The sequence below is a fragment of the Lipophrys pholis genome, assembly GCF_963383615.2.
Source record: "Lipophrys pholis genome assembly, chromosome: 15".
In the NCBI taxonomy this organism is placed as follows: domain Eukaryota; kingdom Metazoa; phylum Chordata; class Actinopteri; order Blenniiformes; family Blenniidae; genus Lipophrys; species Lipophrys pholis.
In genome coordinates, this window is record NC_137642.1 from 4720027 (window position 1) to 4735741 (window position 15715).

At 42.5% G+C, this 15715-nt stretch overlaps 1 protein-coding gene across 4 annotated transcripts in view; it reads left to right on the plus strand.

Annotated features, from left to right (window-relative positions):
* Nucleotides 1–15715, plus strand: part of ltbp1 (latent transforming growth factor beta binding protein 1) — a 134299-nt gene that overhangs the window by 51320 nt on the left and 67264 nt on the right. For 3 of the 4 annotated variants that reach the window (XM_080482233.1, XM_080482234.1, XM_080482236.1), the window contains exon 5: nucleotides 2125–2292. The exons of the other annotated variant lie outside the window; for it this stretch is intronic. In XM_080482233.1, coding sequence (XP_080338359.1) covers nucleotides 2125–2292 — 168 coding nt within the window. The remainder of the gene's footprint in view (nucleotides 1–2124; nucleotides 2293–15715) is intronic. 4 annotated transcript variants of the gene reach the window in all.

The window sequence follows — 15715 nt, forward strand, 5'->3', positions numbered from 1 at the left end:
CAGGACACCGGCCCTTCAGGACCTAGTTTGGACACCCCTGCCTTAGAGCATAGCATGTAGCACGGCTTGGGGCTACTGGCTTCACTGAGCAGTGAAGCTAATGAGGGATATCAGGATAACTCTGCTGGTGCAAATGTGACCAGTGATTAAGGCCCCGGTACACGACAAAGTTTCACGTGACAACACCCAATCGTACGTTTCCACCGGCAACAGCAGACACACTGACAATGGTGTAGTTAGTATGCCGGGCCACAGGAGGGCACTGTTGCTTGTTTTTGTAATGAAACTACACAGACGTGTGGAGAGAACAATACACTGTAAACATGAAGAAAATGGAGAGAACCCAACATCCGTATGGACTGATGACGCATCGGATGCTATCAGGGGAGAGTCTCAACTATTAAACTACTGATCTGGAAGATTAAACTAGAATACGGACTGCGAGTCACATGATACTCACTGGGTTATATTGGGGAGCTTTCACATGTACGAGTGCTGCTTGCAGTATCGGGCCAGATATTGGTATCGGTATCGGTATCGGTGCAAAATTATATAGAAAATTTACTGATCTTGTTCTATAAAATCTACACCTGCAGGCTCAGTATCATTTTGTTTCTCAAGTTTTCAAACTTTGGTGATGATCAGATGACCGAATAAAACAAAACAAACAAACCAAAAAATAAACCCATCTGTTCAGAGTTCCAGCTTCACGAGAGTCACACGCTTTACAATAGGTAACAAAAAAAAAAGACCAGAATAAGAGATTGATAGTTTGTGATTAATGCACGACATCAGTCATTTTGTATCATCCTTCCTTCAATCTACAACATATGCTCTAAAATGAATATGGCCAAAGGAATGAAGTAGATTCCTTCTCTGTGTTTTTAAAACCTTTGTTTTCCTTTGGTTCAAGAACTGCTGCTTTAAAGAAGCAAGAAATCTCTTCCTGGGTTATGTTGCTACTCTCTTTGTTTATTTCTTTTTTGCAATGATCTTCCCACTACAGGGAATTGGGCAACCCGTGTTTAGACGTCAGATCTTGGACATCTATATATGGTACTGGCAGTGTTTTCAAACCCAAGTCTCCTCTGGCATTCACTCCTAACCACCACATGGTATTGGATGCCTCTTTAATAGTTCCTTTTTGCTCACATTAGCGAGTGTTTAGGTAGCCTGGGGCGTCCTACTCGGCGGTGGAGAGCATTCCTCCGGCTGCTTGGCTCGGCTCCACAAGTCTGTACTGTGGAGTGAACAGCTGACAACCACAGACAAAGCAGTGAGGGCTGGAGACAGGGGTTTGGACCTAACGCAGGATGCCAAGAACCTCCACACAGGGACAGGATATTCTAATAACTGAGAGTATTGAAGAGAAAAAAATCTGGCTAATGTGATAATGCTGTACGGTATCCAGAGACACCGTGTGTCAGGTACTTTGAGATAGGTTGGGTTTTCTTCCTGTCAGTCAGCGCTGAGGGCTTTCTTTAGCCAGGGTGGAGGAGATGACTTAGCAGACGGGAAGACGGGCAGATGAGCTGTCTTACCAACCTTGTAAAAGTCCACTTCTCGTTGAAGGTGTGGACTTGGCAAAGGGTTCTTGTGTGGTTGGCTGAAGCTGACAAACCTAAAGGGGGAAACTGAAATGAGCGAGAGGAGGCAGGAGAGCAGGCAGAGGAGCTGAAGGTGGCACAAGTGCTGTTTGTCTGCTTTGGAAGACTTGCTATGCTCGTATGCCAGTATCCACCCCCCTTGAGACCTGTGATGAAGAACTGGATGACATCCCAGAGTTTTGTTTGCTCTCACATTTTTTAATTCCTGCTCACATTTTAGAGGCGCCACTGGATTTAGGAGCAGCGGAGTAGGAGGAGGATCACATTGGCAGAACTAGTTTGAAGTGCTTGAATTACAGGGAGGAGACACATCAGACGGTTTTAAGAAAGTCAAGATTACATAGAGCTTTTTTTTTTTTCCTTTTTTTTTTTCTGTCATTGACTGGAGCTGGTTGATTGTGACGAGCTGAAACCTGAAAGGAAATTAAGCCGCTTGCGATGGATCAAAGACTAACCAAAGCTCCTCCGCTTTCCCTCCTCCCGCTCCTGCTGCTGTGCGCTGTGTTTTCGCCGGCAGCCGGCAACCACACAGGGAGAATCAAGGTGGTCTTCACGCCCACTATCTGCAAGGTCACCTGCATTGGAGGCAGATGCCGCAACAACTGCGAGCTGGGAAACACCACCACCATCATCAGCGAGAACGGCCGCGCCACCGACACCCTGACAGCACCAAACTTCAGAGTAGGTGAGTGATCAACGTGGAGTTTCTTACGACTCGCATATTTAAACACAGTGAGACGCAAGGCTCCACGTGGAGGGAGCCATGTGAGTGGTATAGAGCTGCTGATTGAGAGAAGGCTTGCTGACATTGATGCCTTTGCCTTTTTTTGGCTTGGTTCCTTCAGCGTTGGCACCAAGGTGTGAAATTACAGCTCTGCTCCACAAAATAAGTGATTCCAGATTCTCCTTGGATTTACAAAGCAATTTAACATTAGTGCCTCTGGTTGGACGGCCCTTAACTGTGTCATCAGACACTACACACACACACACACACACACACACACACACACACACACACACACACACACACACACACACACACACACACACACACACACACACACACACACACACACACACACACACACACACACACACACACACACGGACATGTACTGCGGAGTATTATTGATACATAGGCAGGTCCACATCTTTTCAGCAAATGTTACAGGTAGATCTAAATCACAAAGATACTATGAATATAATATTGATCTAAATGGGTAAAATTGCAGAAAGTATAACAATTTGTAAGATGTCATGGTTGATCATTTAGTAAGGACTTTGCAATATAAACCCTATAAGTAATTATTTAAAGCTCTTTGTGCTCAACTTTCTGTGATGTACCTTGCTGGTAATCAAAATCCATGTGTTGAACGTCCTCATCACAGACGACAGGCAGGGACACTTATCCATTAATGAATGAATTTATTTAGATTTTCTACATGTGCATACAAATATATATGAATCATTTTGATGACATGTAATAAAGAAAACCTGAGGATGACACAAAAAAGTCAAAGATAACTTATTTCCATGTTATACCAGGCTGGGAATGTGTAACCTCTAGAGGTGAGACAAGCTGATTAAACTCTCGGTCGTCTTCGTCAGTCTGTTGACTGCACGATTGATTTCAATAACAACTATTCAAGAGTGACATCTTTCCCGTTACAGTTGAATGCAGTCAGAAAACGTCATTCTCAGGGGATATTTTCAATTCAGAAGAATCTCTTTATCATACCTCATTAATTCCCTTGGGGAAATTCATTTCTTTACATTTACCCATCTTATATCTAGGTTGCAGCGGGTGGCCATATTACGGCCCTCCAGAGACCTGATGGGGGTCAAAGGTCTTGCTCAGGGACACACAGTGGTGACCCTTACTGCTGTGGGATTCAAACCTTCAAACCTCCGAGCCCGAAGTCCACTTCTCTAACCTCTAGGCCACCACTGCCCTGATGACTAGAAGAAAGCTTGAAGATTTAATCTGGATTTAGTCACATAAACAACGAATCAAGCTCATTTCTGAGTCTGCGGCCTCGTTTATAGGTTTCATGTTTCAGGAGGAAATACTGCTCTTATTGTCCATCTACTGAGCATGTGCAGAAGAACTGATTACTATGACCACGGTGTGTGCGTGCAGTCGCAGCATCCCCGCTTTCCTTCTCAGAAAGTTGTGTTTCAGTGGCTCTGAGCACCGTTGCCATATAAACGGACCCTGAGCTTTGGTGTAGCGCAGTTTCACTACCTTGATCTTGATCTCCAGTGTAAAAAATTTACTAAATAAATTGAACATCAGGTGTTTCAAAACATGTACAAGTAGTTTCAAGATGATTTGATTGACTTGTAATTATTGTGACCCAGTTTTGTCTCTTTGACGGCACATTGTTTCTCCACATATTTCATACAAGACTCAGATTACATGACAACATGTTTTATGCCTGAAACAATGTGTGTTTGTTGTGTGAGGGAGTAAATGAAAGGGTGGCGTGAACGTCCTGGACTGAATTGGAAGCCGGAGCTGTAGTGAGACTGCTCCTGTGTGAACGGCACATGGTGTGGGTGTTGCTTCATGTGTTGCACAGGCCCAGTGAGCTGTGTCTGGACCTGCCTCAGTCCTTACAAGGAGCTCATCGCCGTCTCTGGCTCTGACACATGCAGAAACATGGGAAGAGCGGGACAAGCCGAATTCCTGCGTGACTCAGCTCAACAAATTAGTTTGAGTGGAGTAACAGAAGCTCAGAGAGAGGGAAGCCTCAAGGTCAACCAGGGCAAGTCTTTTCTCCTCTTTTAAGGGAGGATGTCTGTATTCACTAGGAGCTGTTTAACACATTAAACTTCATAGTGAAGACTTGCAATGTCTCGTTTGAAAACTGGAGCCGCCGACAATTGTCTCATCTGTCAACATTGATGTTCTTTGAAAAATCTGTCGTTTCTATCTGTGATGCACATACATTTGTTTAATTTTCTGTTGGGAAAACCAAAACTTTGCTTAGCTAAAATGTAAATGTTTCATTTGAGGTCGTTTCTGGTACGATACACTATTAAATGCTTCTCAGTGGTCTAAATCAGGGCTGAGCATTAACACCCGCCAGCCGGTCAAAAGCAGGCAGGAAACGGTCCCATAACAGAACAGAACGGTTCTACCCTGTACAGCCTTCTACATCCCCTATGAGCTCATGGGAGCACTTGTTCTCCTTCACATTGGTTGAATTTGGGCACATTGTCTGATTCACACTCAGTTTGGACAAATAAGAAGTGTAAATTTGAGAGAGATGTGGAAGTTCATGATGTATGATGTTATGAGACAGCAGGTTTTCTGAAAGGTTCAATCTCCTTTAAGCTTATTTGTGTTATAAATCTCATTTTGAGGATAAATATCAGCACTGGCACCAACTTTAATCCCGTAATAATGTCATTTTCCAGACAAAAAAAAGATGTTGAGTGTCGATGAGTCACTTTCGGAAACCCACTCGCCACAGTGTTCAGTCCTGGTTCAAATCCTACATAAGGCGGAGAGCTCATGAGCACGCTGGCAGTTTGAGGGTTCCTGAAAGCAGATGCTTACACAATAACCGTCTGATTAACAAAATGCGGAGGCAATGTTGCTTCAGTGCTCTTCGAATGATATCCACTATTTTCACACAGTTTAGAACATCAGAAACAATGCTCTATAGGAATATACATTACTCAATTAAAGAAACAAAGTTTACAAAACAAAAAAAGTATTTCTTAGTTATGAAATGAATAATCAAAAATGGAGTGCACATGCCTGTTGGCACTATTATCATATATTTAAATTAGTTTCTCAGAAATAATGCAAAGCAAATCAGACTCTTGTTCAAAGTTGATCATAAATGTAAATGATGGATTGACTGCACTAAAACAACTTTTTTTTATTTCCACTTTTTATTTTAATCAGTGGTGGTGAGTCGATTCTTCCAATCTGGATATTTACCCCTAAATTACCAAGTTATTAAACATTACAGGAACATTTCCACAATAAATTCAGCTTCTGTTAGTTTTTAGAAGGTTTTTCTACCAATAAACAACAAAACCTATCATGACGATACAGTGATGACATTCTTATTGTGACATTCATGTCTTTGTTTGTCACTTTGGATATTTAATTTAACATATTTAAGGCAAAGTGAATAATTTCTTTTGAGGACTCATTTCTTTACACACACAGACACGCTATGTTACTATAGTTTGTAAAAGATTGTTTGATAGTGCTGATGCACTGTTTATATAAGACCAGTAAAACAGAGGGAGTTGATCCGTGTTGCTGCTGCTACTCGGGGTCATAAACTGCCCACTCAGCTCTTCTTAGCATCGCTGGTGGTTTCATCCTCCATCTCAGCTGTATGTCATGTGTCCATATGTCAAAGGCAGCGAACCCCGAGCTGCTCCCGGTAGACACTCAGCAGCCCGTATGGCAGCGCCACCTTTGGTGTAGGAATGCGACTGATGCTACTTTGGCCCTTTTCAATCAGTGAACATGCCTCCATGTACCATTTTCTCCACAGTTGACTTTCTTGGTTGTCACGGCTCCTCCATCAGATCGTTCTCCATGGAGGGTGAAATGCTTCAGTTTGGAGAAAGTACAAAACTTCCAGATATTTGGGTGGAAGTTAAACACCTGGATCTGAATGAAGCTTCCTGGTGTGCCTGTCCAGGCTCGCTTCAGTCCTGCCCTCAGCCCTCAGCTCTTCTTCCCCCCCATCCCACCGTGAGCTCACCACCGGCCTGAACCCAGACCAAAGTTTATTTACAATCCACACTGCGCTCACAGAGCTGAAGCAGGATAAATCTCCCTCGCCATGTTTGGCATACTTTACGTGACGAGGAAGGAGTGTTGATTTACGGCACAATGGAGAGAAGAGGTGGGTCTGTTCATGCTCACCTGCAGCAGTGCTGACCAGTGAACAGAGACAATTGGTCCAGACGATGAAGCTGGTTCACGGCTTCGTCATTGTTTCATTTAACGTGAGAGAGAAATCAAGCGTAAACAAGCTCTCATCATTGTTATGTAAACTAGTCGGTTTAATCAACTTCACTTTCACTCTCACGGAGGATGTATCCAGACTTTTTATCACCTCATGAGCAAAATATGTTCAGCAGTGCTCCAACTGGGTTCTTCTACGTCAGTGCAACCGTCTGCTGTCCTGATTCACTCCAGCTCTTTTTTCAGAGTTGCTCTCTTTCCAAGGGTTATGTAATCAGCCAATGTAGAGTTCAACAAGTTCCATAAAGTCAAGTTTGAAAGTGCCTGTTTTGATGTCGTCGAATTTCATTAGCTTTTGGTATCATTCTGGCTTTATAGTTCTGGATAGATAAAGAATGGTGTTCGGAGTTCCGCTGGTTGAAGATGCCAGTCGTCATTGTTTCAGGTTCTCACAAGCACTCTGAGTCGTTCCACAGCCTCGGGGGGAGAAGTGACGGGAAGACATACAGAACATGACAAGATCTGTAGCCTCGACACTTATTGGGACATTCCCGGGGATTTTGCCTTTTATCGTCTACATTTGTAATAACAGTGAGTAGTCTGAAATGACGTAACAGGATGTCTGCAGATCTTTCCAGGACGTCTGGCAGGACTTTGATGTTTGAATAATGTTGAGTTGAGAGACTTTGAAGTCAAACCTCCACATTGGTGACGACTGTCTGGCTGATTGTCCTAGTTTAGTTAGTTACCTCGTCCATGTGGGGTTTTTTTTGGGACATAATCTTAGAAACATTACTGAAATAAATATATGTGGTGCTCTTTTTCTTTGGGTTTACAGAAATTTGATTTTAATCATTTACCTTGTAGCAGAAAGTTTGAATCTGTAAATCTGGCTCTGCTGGTTCCTTCCTTGTAAAAGCAACTTTTTCATTTCCGTCTATGTCTGCTTTTTTGGAATTGTTCTTTATTTTTCTGTAAACAGAGAGATTTCGATTGGCACGATATAAATACCATTTAATTGGACGTTCTATAATTTTGTCAATACTGCGATGTCAATCCTGTGTTCTGGCTCATATCGTCATATTCTTGTCAACACACAACCTTACTGATGTCTTTGAATCAATTATTCTCCATCCTACTATTGATATTGTAACTCCGAACCAGTATCAAGAGCATTCCCTTGTCTCTTATTTTCTTCTCTTTCTATGCCACCAGAGCAACTAATACCTGTTGTGGGAATCGAACTGAATCCGCCAAAGGCATTGATTGTCCTCGAATCATTCATCCTTTTCACTTTGCTTCACGTCACAACATCCGCTGTTTGACAGTCAGCTGTAGCTTGAAAGTTGCTTTTCTCAGGCAGGGGTCGGCGGGTTTCCTTCTTGATTGCCTTGAATCATCTTTTGATTTTTTTTTCTAGCAGATGTTGGAGACCGTACAGTTCACAGCAATCGGCAGGTTAAAAACTGCCTGAGCTTAATTATAGTTTGGTGACAGTTGAAAATATTCAAAGAATGGGTTGAAAACACTCATTTCTTTTGAAATGGACAGATTCACTGGCTTGTATGCAGATCCCATTTGGCTGCAGGAGCCTCGGGAGAGAGAGGATTTAAATGGTGTTTTTCCAGCTCTTCTGGCATATTTCCTCCCAGGTGAGTGCTGCAGCTCGCCAAGTGCCGAGAGCTTTCTGGCTCTCTCTTCTCCTGCTTCTTTTATTAAAGACGCTGGGAGCTGCCAGCTCATTTACTGCAGCCCAGACAAGATCAGATCATTTACAGTTGGATTAAGAAACACAACAAAGTTTAGAAAAGACAACCTGTGAAGGGAGGGGGAGGGGAGTTCACCGTGGAGTTTTAAAGGAGAAAGACAGGTGCAGTAGCATTTCGAAGAAGTTTGTGATTCTTCTTGCAGATGACCTTAAATTTTTATACAACCACTTCTGCAAATACAGAACAAAATGTGCTTTTTGGAAAAGTTACGTTTTATTCTGTCATGCTCAGTGCATCAGAAGATTGAGTGGGAAATAACGCGGTGAGGCGTTTCTGTCCAAACCTTTTCCGAGTTCGAGCAAACTGAACACAAAGACCCTGATTTACTGACACCCTCTGTTGTAGCTCTGGGAAACACATCCTGTGCAAACAGGAGAATTCAAATGAGAGTTTTGTGTGCATTATTGCTCGCATGGTGTGATTGGACGGACCGTTGAGCGCAGAATTCAAGCCTATTGCTTCCCACCATCCAGTACAGCAGTACAGCAGTACAGCTGGCGGACCATGGTGCACATGTGACCCCATCAAACTTCTCTGTGATGATAGTGATGCAAATAGATCAAATATTCACATTTTAACCCACTGACAATGTCAGTATTCTTTAAATATTGTAAAGGTAAGCTGCCACAAGCTGATGACAGTTTTGGCTGATTCTGCACAGGATATATATATATATAAGTCACTGTGCAGTCACTGCAACCCTCTTCGTTTTTCATGGAGGACAGACACAAAAGCTTGTTGACAGAGTTTTATTGAGGTGAATTTGAGGAGCTCATTCAACTCTGGACTGCACAGTGATGTAATGGTCACAGAGGATATCGTTTCCATTCTGGGTTTAGCCTTTCTGTGAAGGTCATTGTGTTTGACGAACTGCCTCCTTGAGCAGGGTGTATCCTGCTGGTCCCTCCAGCCCGGATAACAAGGAAACCGGCTGACGTTGCAGAGCCGGCTGAGTCACGTAGTGGTGTTGAAGTTAGAACTATTTCCATTGGAATTGCTTAAAGGTGTGAGATTCTTTTTAATAATTACCTGCCAAGACCATTCCTCAGTTTTTGCTGGTTGTCGGCTTGAATCTGTTCCAGCTAAACATAATCATTGCACAGACAGTTGATTCGGTCCCTGGTTGTTATGTATTAATTATACGTTTGCTTAACCTTTTTTTTTTTTTTTCCTGTCTTTTTCTGTTTTTTCCCCCTTGTCCTGTTCGGCAGCTTGGGCCAACAATATGATGTGATTGAGAGCCTTTGGAGTCCGAACAGTTTTTGGTCTTGCAACAGGAAGAGACCTGGAGTCTCCTCCTGTTGCTGCTTTATTAGAAGTTGGCATGGCTGCTGTACACGACCGGGGGGGGAACGCTCAAAGAGAGAGAGAAGAGAGAGAAGAGAGAGAAGGGAGGGGGAGGGGGGAGGGAGGAGGGGATAACATACAATACCCTTGTTGTGTTACATATATTTCCATACATATATTATTTGCAGTTATCACACTGATCCAAATACTTTACAACTGTTATTAGATTAAACCAGCCTGAGCAGCTCTATTTAAACAGTAAGATGATTTCCTAGATTAAACGTTTGCTTAACCTTAACCTGACTCAGAATTATGGGTGTGCGATATGCCGATATTAGATTGTGAAGGATCAGAACGTATTGACGATCTGACAAAGCTGAGAGATCATAGAATCGTCTGTAGAAGTCATTCTATATGTTGTAGTTTTATGCTGCACATTATTATATATATATTATATTTCATATACTATATTACTTACAAATGTGTCATTTAGTCATACCTTTTTAATAGATAATGATCCTTATTATAATAGTACTAACATATGTTATTTATTTATGGAGAAGAGGTGGGATTTAATAAGTTATACTTCTTCCATCTCCTTTTTGGACATGCAAAATGATTCTATTTTACTGTTACTAATAACTGTTTGATTGATCTAATATCTTTCGTTTATTAGTGTGCACTGTTGATTTTGATATTTCAATTTGAGCATGTTCAAAATAATGAAATAACCTCAGTTACTGATGTTTGCATTTTTATTCTACTCTTTTCTATAAGCTATTTAGTGTTTTTGGTACTTAAATCCTGTTATAATGACTGTTAAATGATATTTTGCAGAATTGCCTTAGTTTATACCAGTTGATATTTATATTTTTCCCTTTTGAAATAAGTGGTATTATTTGAATTATTAGATTTTTTTTTTTTTGTTGTATTTTTTATTTTACTTTTCATGTTCATGTTTGACTGTTCATGTAAAAGCTATGCCTCAAAAGCCAGGGGCAGTTTCGTTTTTATGTTGCAAGAGTCACTTTATCAGTGTTGTTGTTTACCATTTAGTTTCTGTTTTTGGCACATGTTGGCAAAAGTTGCGCGAAATATATAGATTAAAATATGTTCAGGAAGGTTCTTTGGCCTAAACTGCCTTTTATTTTTTCTGTTGGGGCTGTTTTACATTGGGAAATGGTTTGGTTGCACTGTTCAGAAACTTTCAAATAAACTCAAACATCTATGTATAAAAGAATTCATAAAATCATGATTGTGATTTTATTCCCCAAAAATCGTGATATGGTATTTTTGCCATATCGCCCACCACCACCATTTGTGTGTGTGTGTGTGTGTGTGTGTGTGTGTGTGTGTGTGTGTGTGTGCGTGTGTGCGTGTGTGTGTGTGTGTTTGTGTGTGTGTGTGTGTGTGTGTGTGTGTGTGTGTGTGTGTGTGTGTGTGTGTGTGTGTGTGTGTGTGTGTGTGTGTGTGTGTGTGTGTGATTTCAAAGCCTTTTCATGGCTCTCTTCTAATGTAAGTGAATTCAAGTAGATCCATGTTTGAATATTCTTTTGATTCAGTTGGTTTTATAAAGAGAGAATAAAATGTATCACCAGAAAATAAATGCTTTTAATAATGGAGGTCTGGCAGCTATGTGTGTGGTGAGTTATTAAAGTGAACGTACAGTGGTCGAGCTTCAGAGCTGCTGCCTCTCTCCGTCCTGCTCACTGACCCAGTTTTACCTCCAGCATTTTCCAGAGTTGTCCGGTGTCTTGTGTTGTGTGTTGTTTACTGGAGAAGGACTTCGTTATTACTCAACTATCTCAGTCCTGGAGACAGCAACACGACCACTCTACAACCGTCAGTAGCAATATTAGCCTGTATCCACTGTGATGCATTTCAGGCCCTGAATAGGCATCGACTTTTCTCTAAAAGAGCTCTCTGGAGCTGTCTGTATGTTTATAATCCAGCTGTGTTGTTGCTGCTTCTTCCTGATTGGGGGGGTCGTATATAGAGGATGCGAAGACCAGCTGGCCAGCTGACTTCAATTCTCCATCAACTCTGATCACCACGGTAACCTGCACACACTGCGAGAAACACACACAGCCCTTGGTATATGTCTTTTGGGCCGTAATGTGAACCTTTAATCTCATAAACGTATTTTGCTCCAGGTAACTAAGGACCCGTTCAGATCCGCAGTTCATGTAGAGTTAATGTGCTTAGGGGACCAGATCACAAGTGACGGCTGTTTGCACTTGTCAGTATCATGCGTTTCTGGCGAGCTACTTGAGATCAGCTTGTGTTACTGCCTCTACGTCACTTCCGCTAAAAGGCCCGGCTGTGATACGAGTCATCCAGCTTGTGCCGGACGGATCCTCTGCCCAGGCTGCTGTAATTTTAAAGACTGTAGAACTCAGACCGGTGCATTCTCTTACACGGCAGGATAATTAGACCGATTTTGGCCCAGATTCTCCCTTCCGACAATCTTAAGGACGCTCAGATCATCAGAAGATAATCCGATATTCCTGCTGTGTGTGGTGTGTTAAGACGGCTCTCGTCTGCTCGGAATGATGTCGGGACCGCTTCGATCTGAAATTGGAGATATTCAACATGTTGGATTGTTTTGGCCCGAGTTCTCACAGTGTCTGGTGTCCCTGACGGGAAAACGAGCACGAGCCTGTTGACTGTGATGCGTAGCCAATCAGAACGCGAGTGGCGAGGAAATGCCGGACCGGACAGACAACCATGCTCCCGTTGTCTCCACTCCTTTGACCAATGCCTCTTCTTTTTAAAACCTGTTTTTTCGGATAAAAACGTCACAAACGATCGCCAATACATCCTCTCCGTCCACCATGTTTGACGTCTGGAATCACGTTGGTTCTCGTTGTCGGGATGTTTGCGAGTGAAGTCGGTTCGTGTGTGGTGTGTTGATGTGGCTGCACACCGCACACTGTACCACCAAAACTGTTAAACCTGGGATTATTTATCGCCGTGTGTGTGGTGTCTTAGGTTTGGGAAATCTGCTGACAATTTTTAAATCCTGCCGTGTGAACCAGGCATTAAAGGAAAACACGGCGCGCACTGATGATGTTTATGTATTACGTGTGACATAATTTCCTGTGACTCCGCTGTCCCAGAACACGCTGCTCACACTACAAAGTCTGGAAATGGTTTTAGTGAAAGTGCTTTGGTGCCTGTTCACACTTGTCTTTAGTTCTCGCCACATGTGATCTGATCACCTGAACGCATGTTAGATGATCAGACCTGAACGGGCTCTAAGAGGTTAGCCGGGGTTAGCTCATGAGTGCTAGTTGTGTCACTAACCAGTTTCAGTTTTCTCATCAAATAATGTGGACAAGTTGAAAGCTTTTAGCTCATCACAAAGCTACTACAATCGAGCATTTTGTGTTTTACCCTAAATCTGATGAGTGATTGTTTTTCCCATTAACAATGAAGTGCATCATTCACAGAGCTGAGAATCCCCTCCTCTCTAACTCTTAACGCCAGAAGGTGAGTGGTGTCCACATGCTTGAAGCTGCTCAGGTTGAGATCTCCACATTCCACTTTCAAAGGAGCTACTTTAAATAATCCCTGTGTGAGCCAGGCCCTTCACCAACACTGCCCGCAGGATGCGAGCACTCAGTCTGGACACAAGCTCTTTTTCAACAGTAGATAATTCCTGGTTACTATTATGCTGGTCTTCTTTTTAATAATAGCCTCATACTCACCAGCTTAGCTGCAAAATACACAGGACACTGCACTCCAGAAGCAGTTCAGGCCAGGAAGAAATGATTGGGATCACTGACTCTGGAACGTATCTGCTTCCTTGAACTGACATGCTTTATATTCATAGCTTAAAATGTAAAGTTATACATTTCTCTTGGGGAATAGACTTGAGCTAATAGTGTCCAGTTCTGCTGGGTCACAGTAATGTGCACCAGCACTTCTCAATGTGATGATCACCTCATGTTCGGGCCTTCTGCAGAGCTTCATGATATCACCTTCATTAAAACTGACTGTCTGTGAGGCTTAGAGAAGTCTAAAGGCTCCTACACACGCCAGTTTGATCATTCCTAGAAGTTTATTTGCTGCTACACATGGATTTCATGAACTTTGGTAGGACTGCATGATGTCACTATATGTACTAGATCAGACGTGACAACTTCTACAATGTGCTTCAGGTCCCAAAATAAAACAATCATGTGAGTTGTTGTTGTTCTTTTAGCAATAGCATGGAGGAAAAGGCTCAGGGTAGAAGTGGGACAAAGAATGTGGCCGTGGTCCAGCACATTCATGATTATCTACAAACTGTTATTTTACTGCAGCACTGGTGTCACTTTAGCCGCTGTCCCACCACGCAGTATCTGCTGGAAGGACACAGAACGGGTTTGTCCCTACTGACAAAAGTTGTGGACAGTACAGAAAGAACCGTAATTAACGGTTATTATGTTTCGTCACTTCTCCGTTGAGGTACCTAGCACTACGGCGTGGATCCCACAAGAAGGACCGATGTAGACCGACCGGTAAGCAGAGAGCTTTGCTTTATAGCTCAGCTCCTCTTCACCACAACGGTCCGCTACAGCGACTCCATTACTGCAACCGCATGTCCGAACCTGTGAACCATCTCAAGATGCGCGACTCTTTCAAACTTGCACAAATTAAAGACAAGCCTTGTTACTCACAGATTCATATCGTCAGGTCTTTTCGTCTGTGTTTTAACACTGTGCATCTGAAGAACCATGAATTTACTGCGTGTCTGTCTTCAGTCAGACTCCTTACATAAGCACAACACCGCTGCTTTCACTCAGCCTGTTCCCTCAGTGCATGACTTTTACACCTGTTGTACCGTGTTGCCTTAAAAGTGCATCATTACATAACACCCGAGTAACTGTGCTGTGGAGGAACCACTGTGCACCAAGGTGAGAGTGACACTTAGCCTCAACCATCACCCATCAGGATTTCAGCTCCATAATCTGAGGCCACGGGTCAACTGAATGTCACCTGATGACATCAATACTATTTTCTATTAAACACGGTAAATGCCTTCACCATGAAGTTCACCATGAATATCCTAACCATGGGGTGAGTCTCGAAAATTAAGAATAAAAGCACATGGAATATAAAATCCAACTTCTAATGACAAGCATATTTGTTTGTCAGATAGCAATTTATCCAAGGATGTTCTCAGTTGAAAACAGCTTAAAATGCGTAACTGTGAACCACAGAACCAAGCCACATAGACAGAAAACAACCTTTTTTGGCCTTTTTTGTGTTTACGAGTGTGGGGCCCTGCATTCACATGATGTCTCCTTCAGACTGTGACGTATTTCAAGCTAATTATTAACAGATGTTTCTAAAAGTGGCAAAAACACAGACCTACAGACTCACTGTTGTGTTGATTACGGCAAGTCCTTTTCCTCTGTGTGCGTGCGTGCGTGCGTGCGTGCGTGCGTGCGTGCGTGCGTGCGTGCATGCTTGCGTGCGTGTGTGTGTGTGTGCGTGTGTGTGCGTGTGTGTGTGCGCGCAAATGTCCCTTTAAAGATGGATTAGTTGCCATTTCGCCTTGGAATGTTCTTTAGTTATTGCATGAGGCCGAGTCTATTCTCATACTTTTTTTTCTCATAAACATTTGTCTATTTTACCGTTAAAGAATCAGCTGCTTTCACAGTTTGTGTTGCTGTTATGAATATAGATCACCAAACTTTCTCTAAACACTGATGAAAGTGACAGCTGTAGCTTTGGAATGAGGGTCGCCACCGTGTAAGAAAAAGTGTTTCTGTGTGACAGTTGCTCACAATGGTTTCATCCATTCACCATGGCAGGATGGAACCTGGACAAGTTTCCACTCAAACACAATGGAATGACACAAATAAATAAAACACATCTTTTGTTTAAATAAACACTGATGTTTTCAGAATGAAATCCTGGTTTCCTACCTGCCATATGACCTTCTTCTTGTATGTAAAAGAACCGATACACTTAAGGTGATGTTAATAGAGTTAGCAGTTCTAGCCTGGGTGTCTAATGAAGTGCCACTATTAATCACACAACATACAAGTGTGGTGCAGTGGCAGCAACATTCATTATTTATTATTATTATTATTACAGTTATCTATTTATTTTTG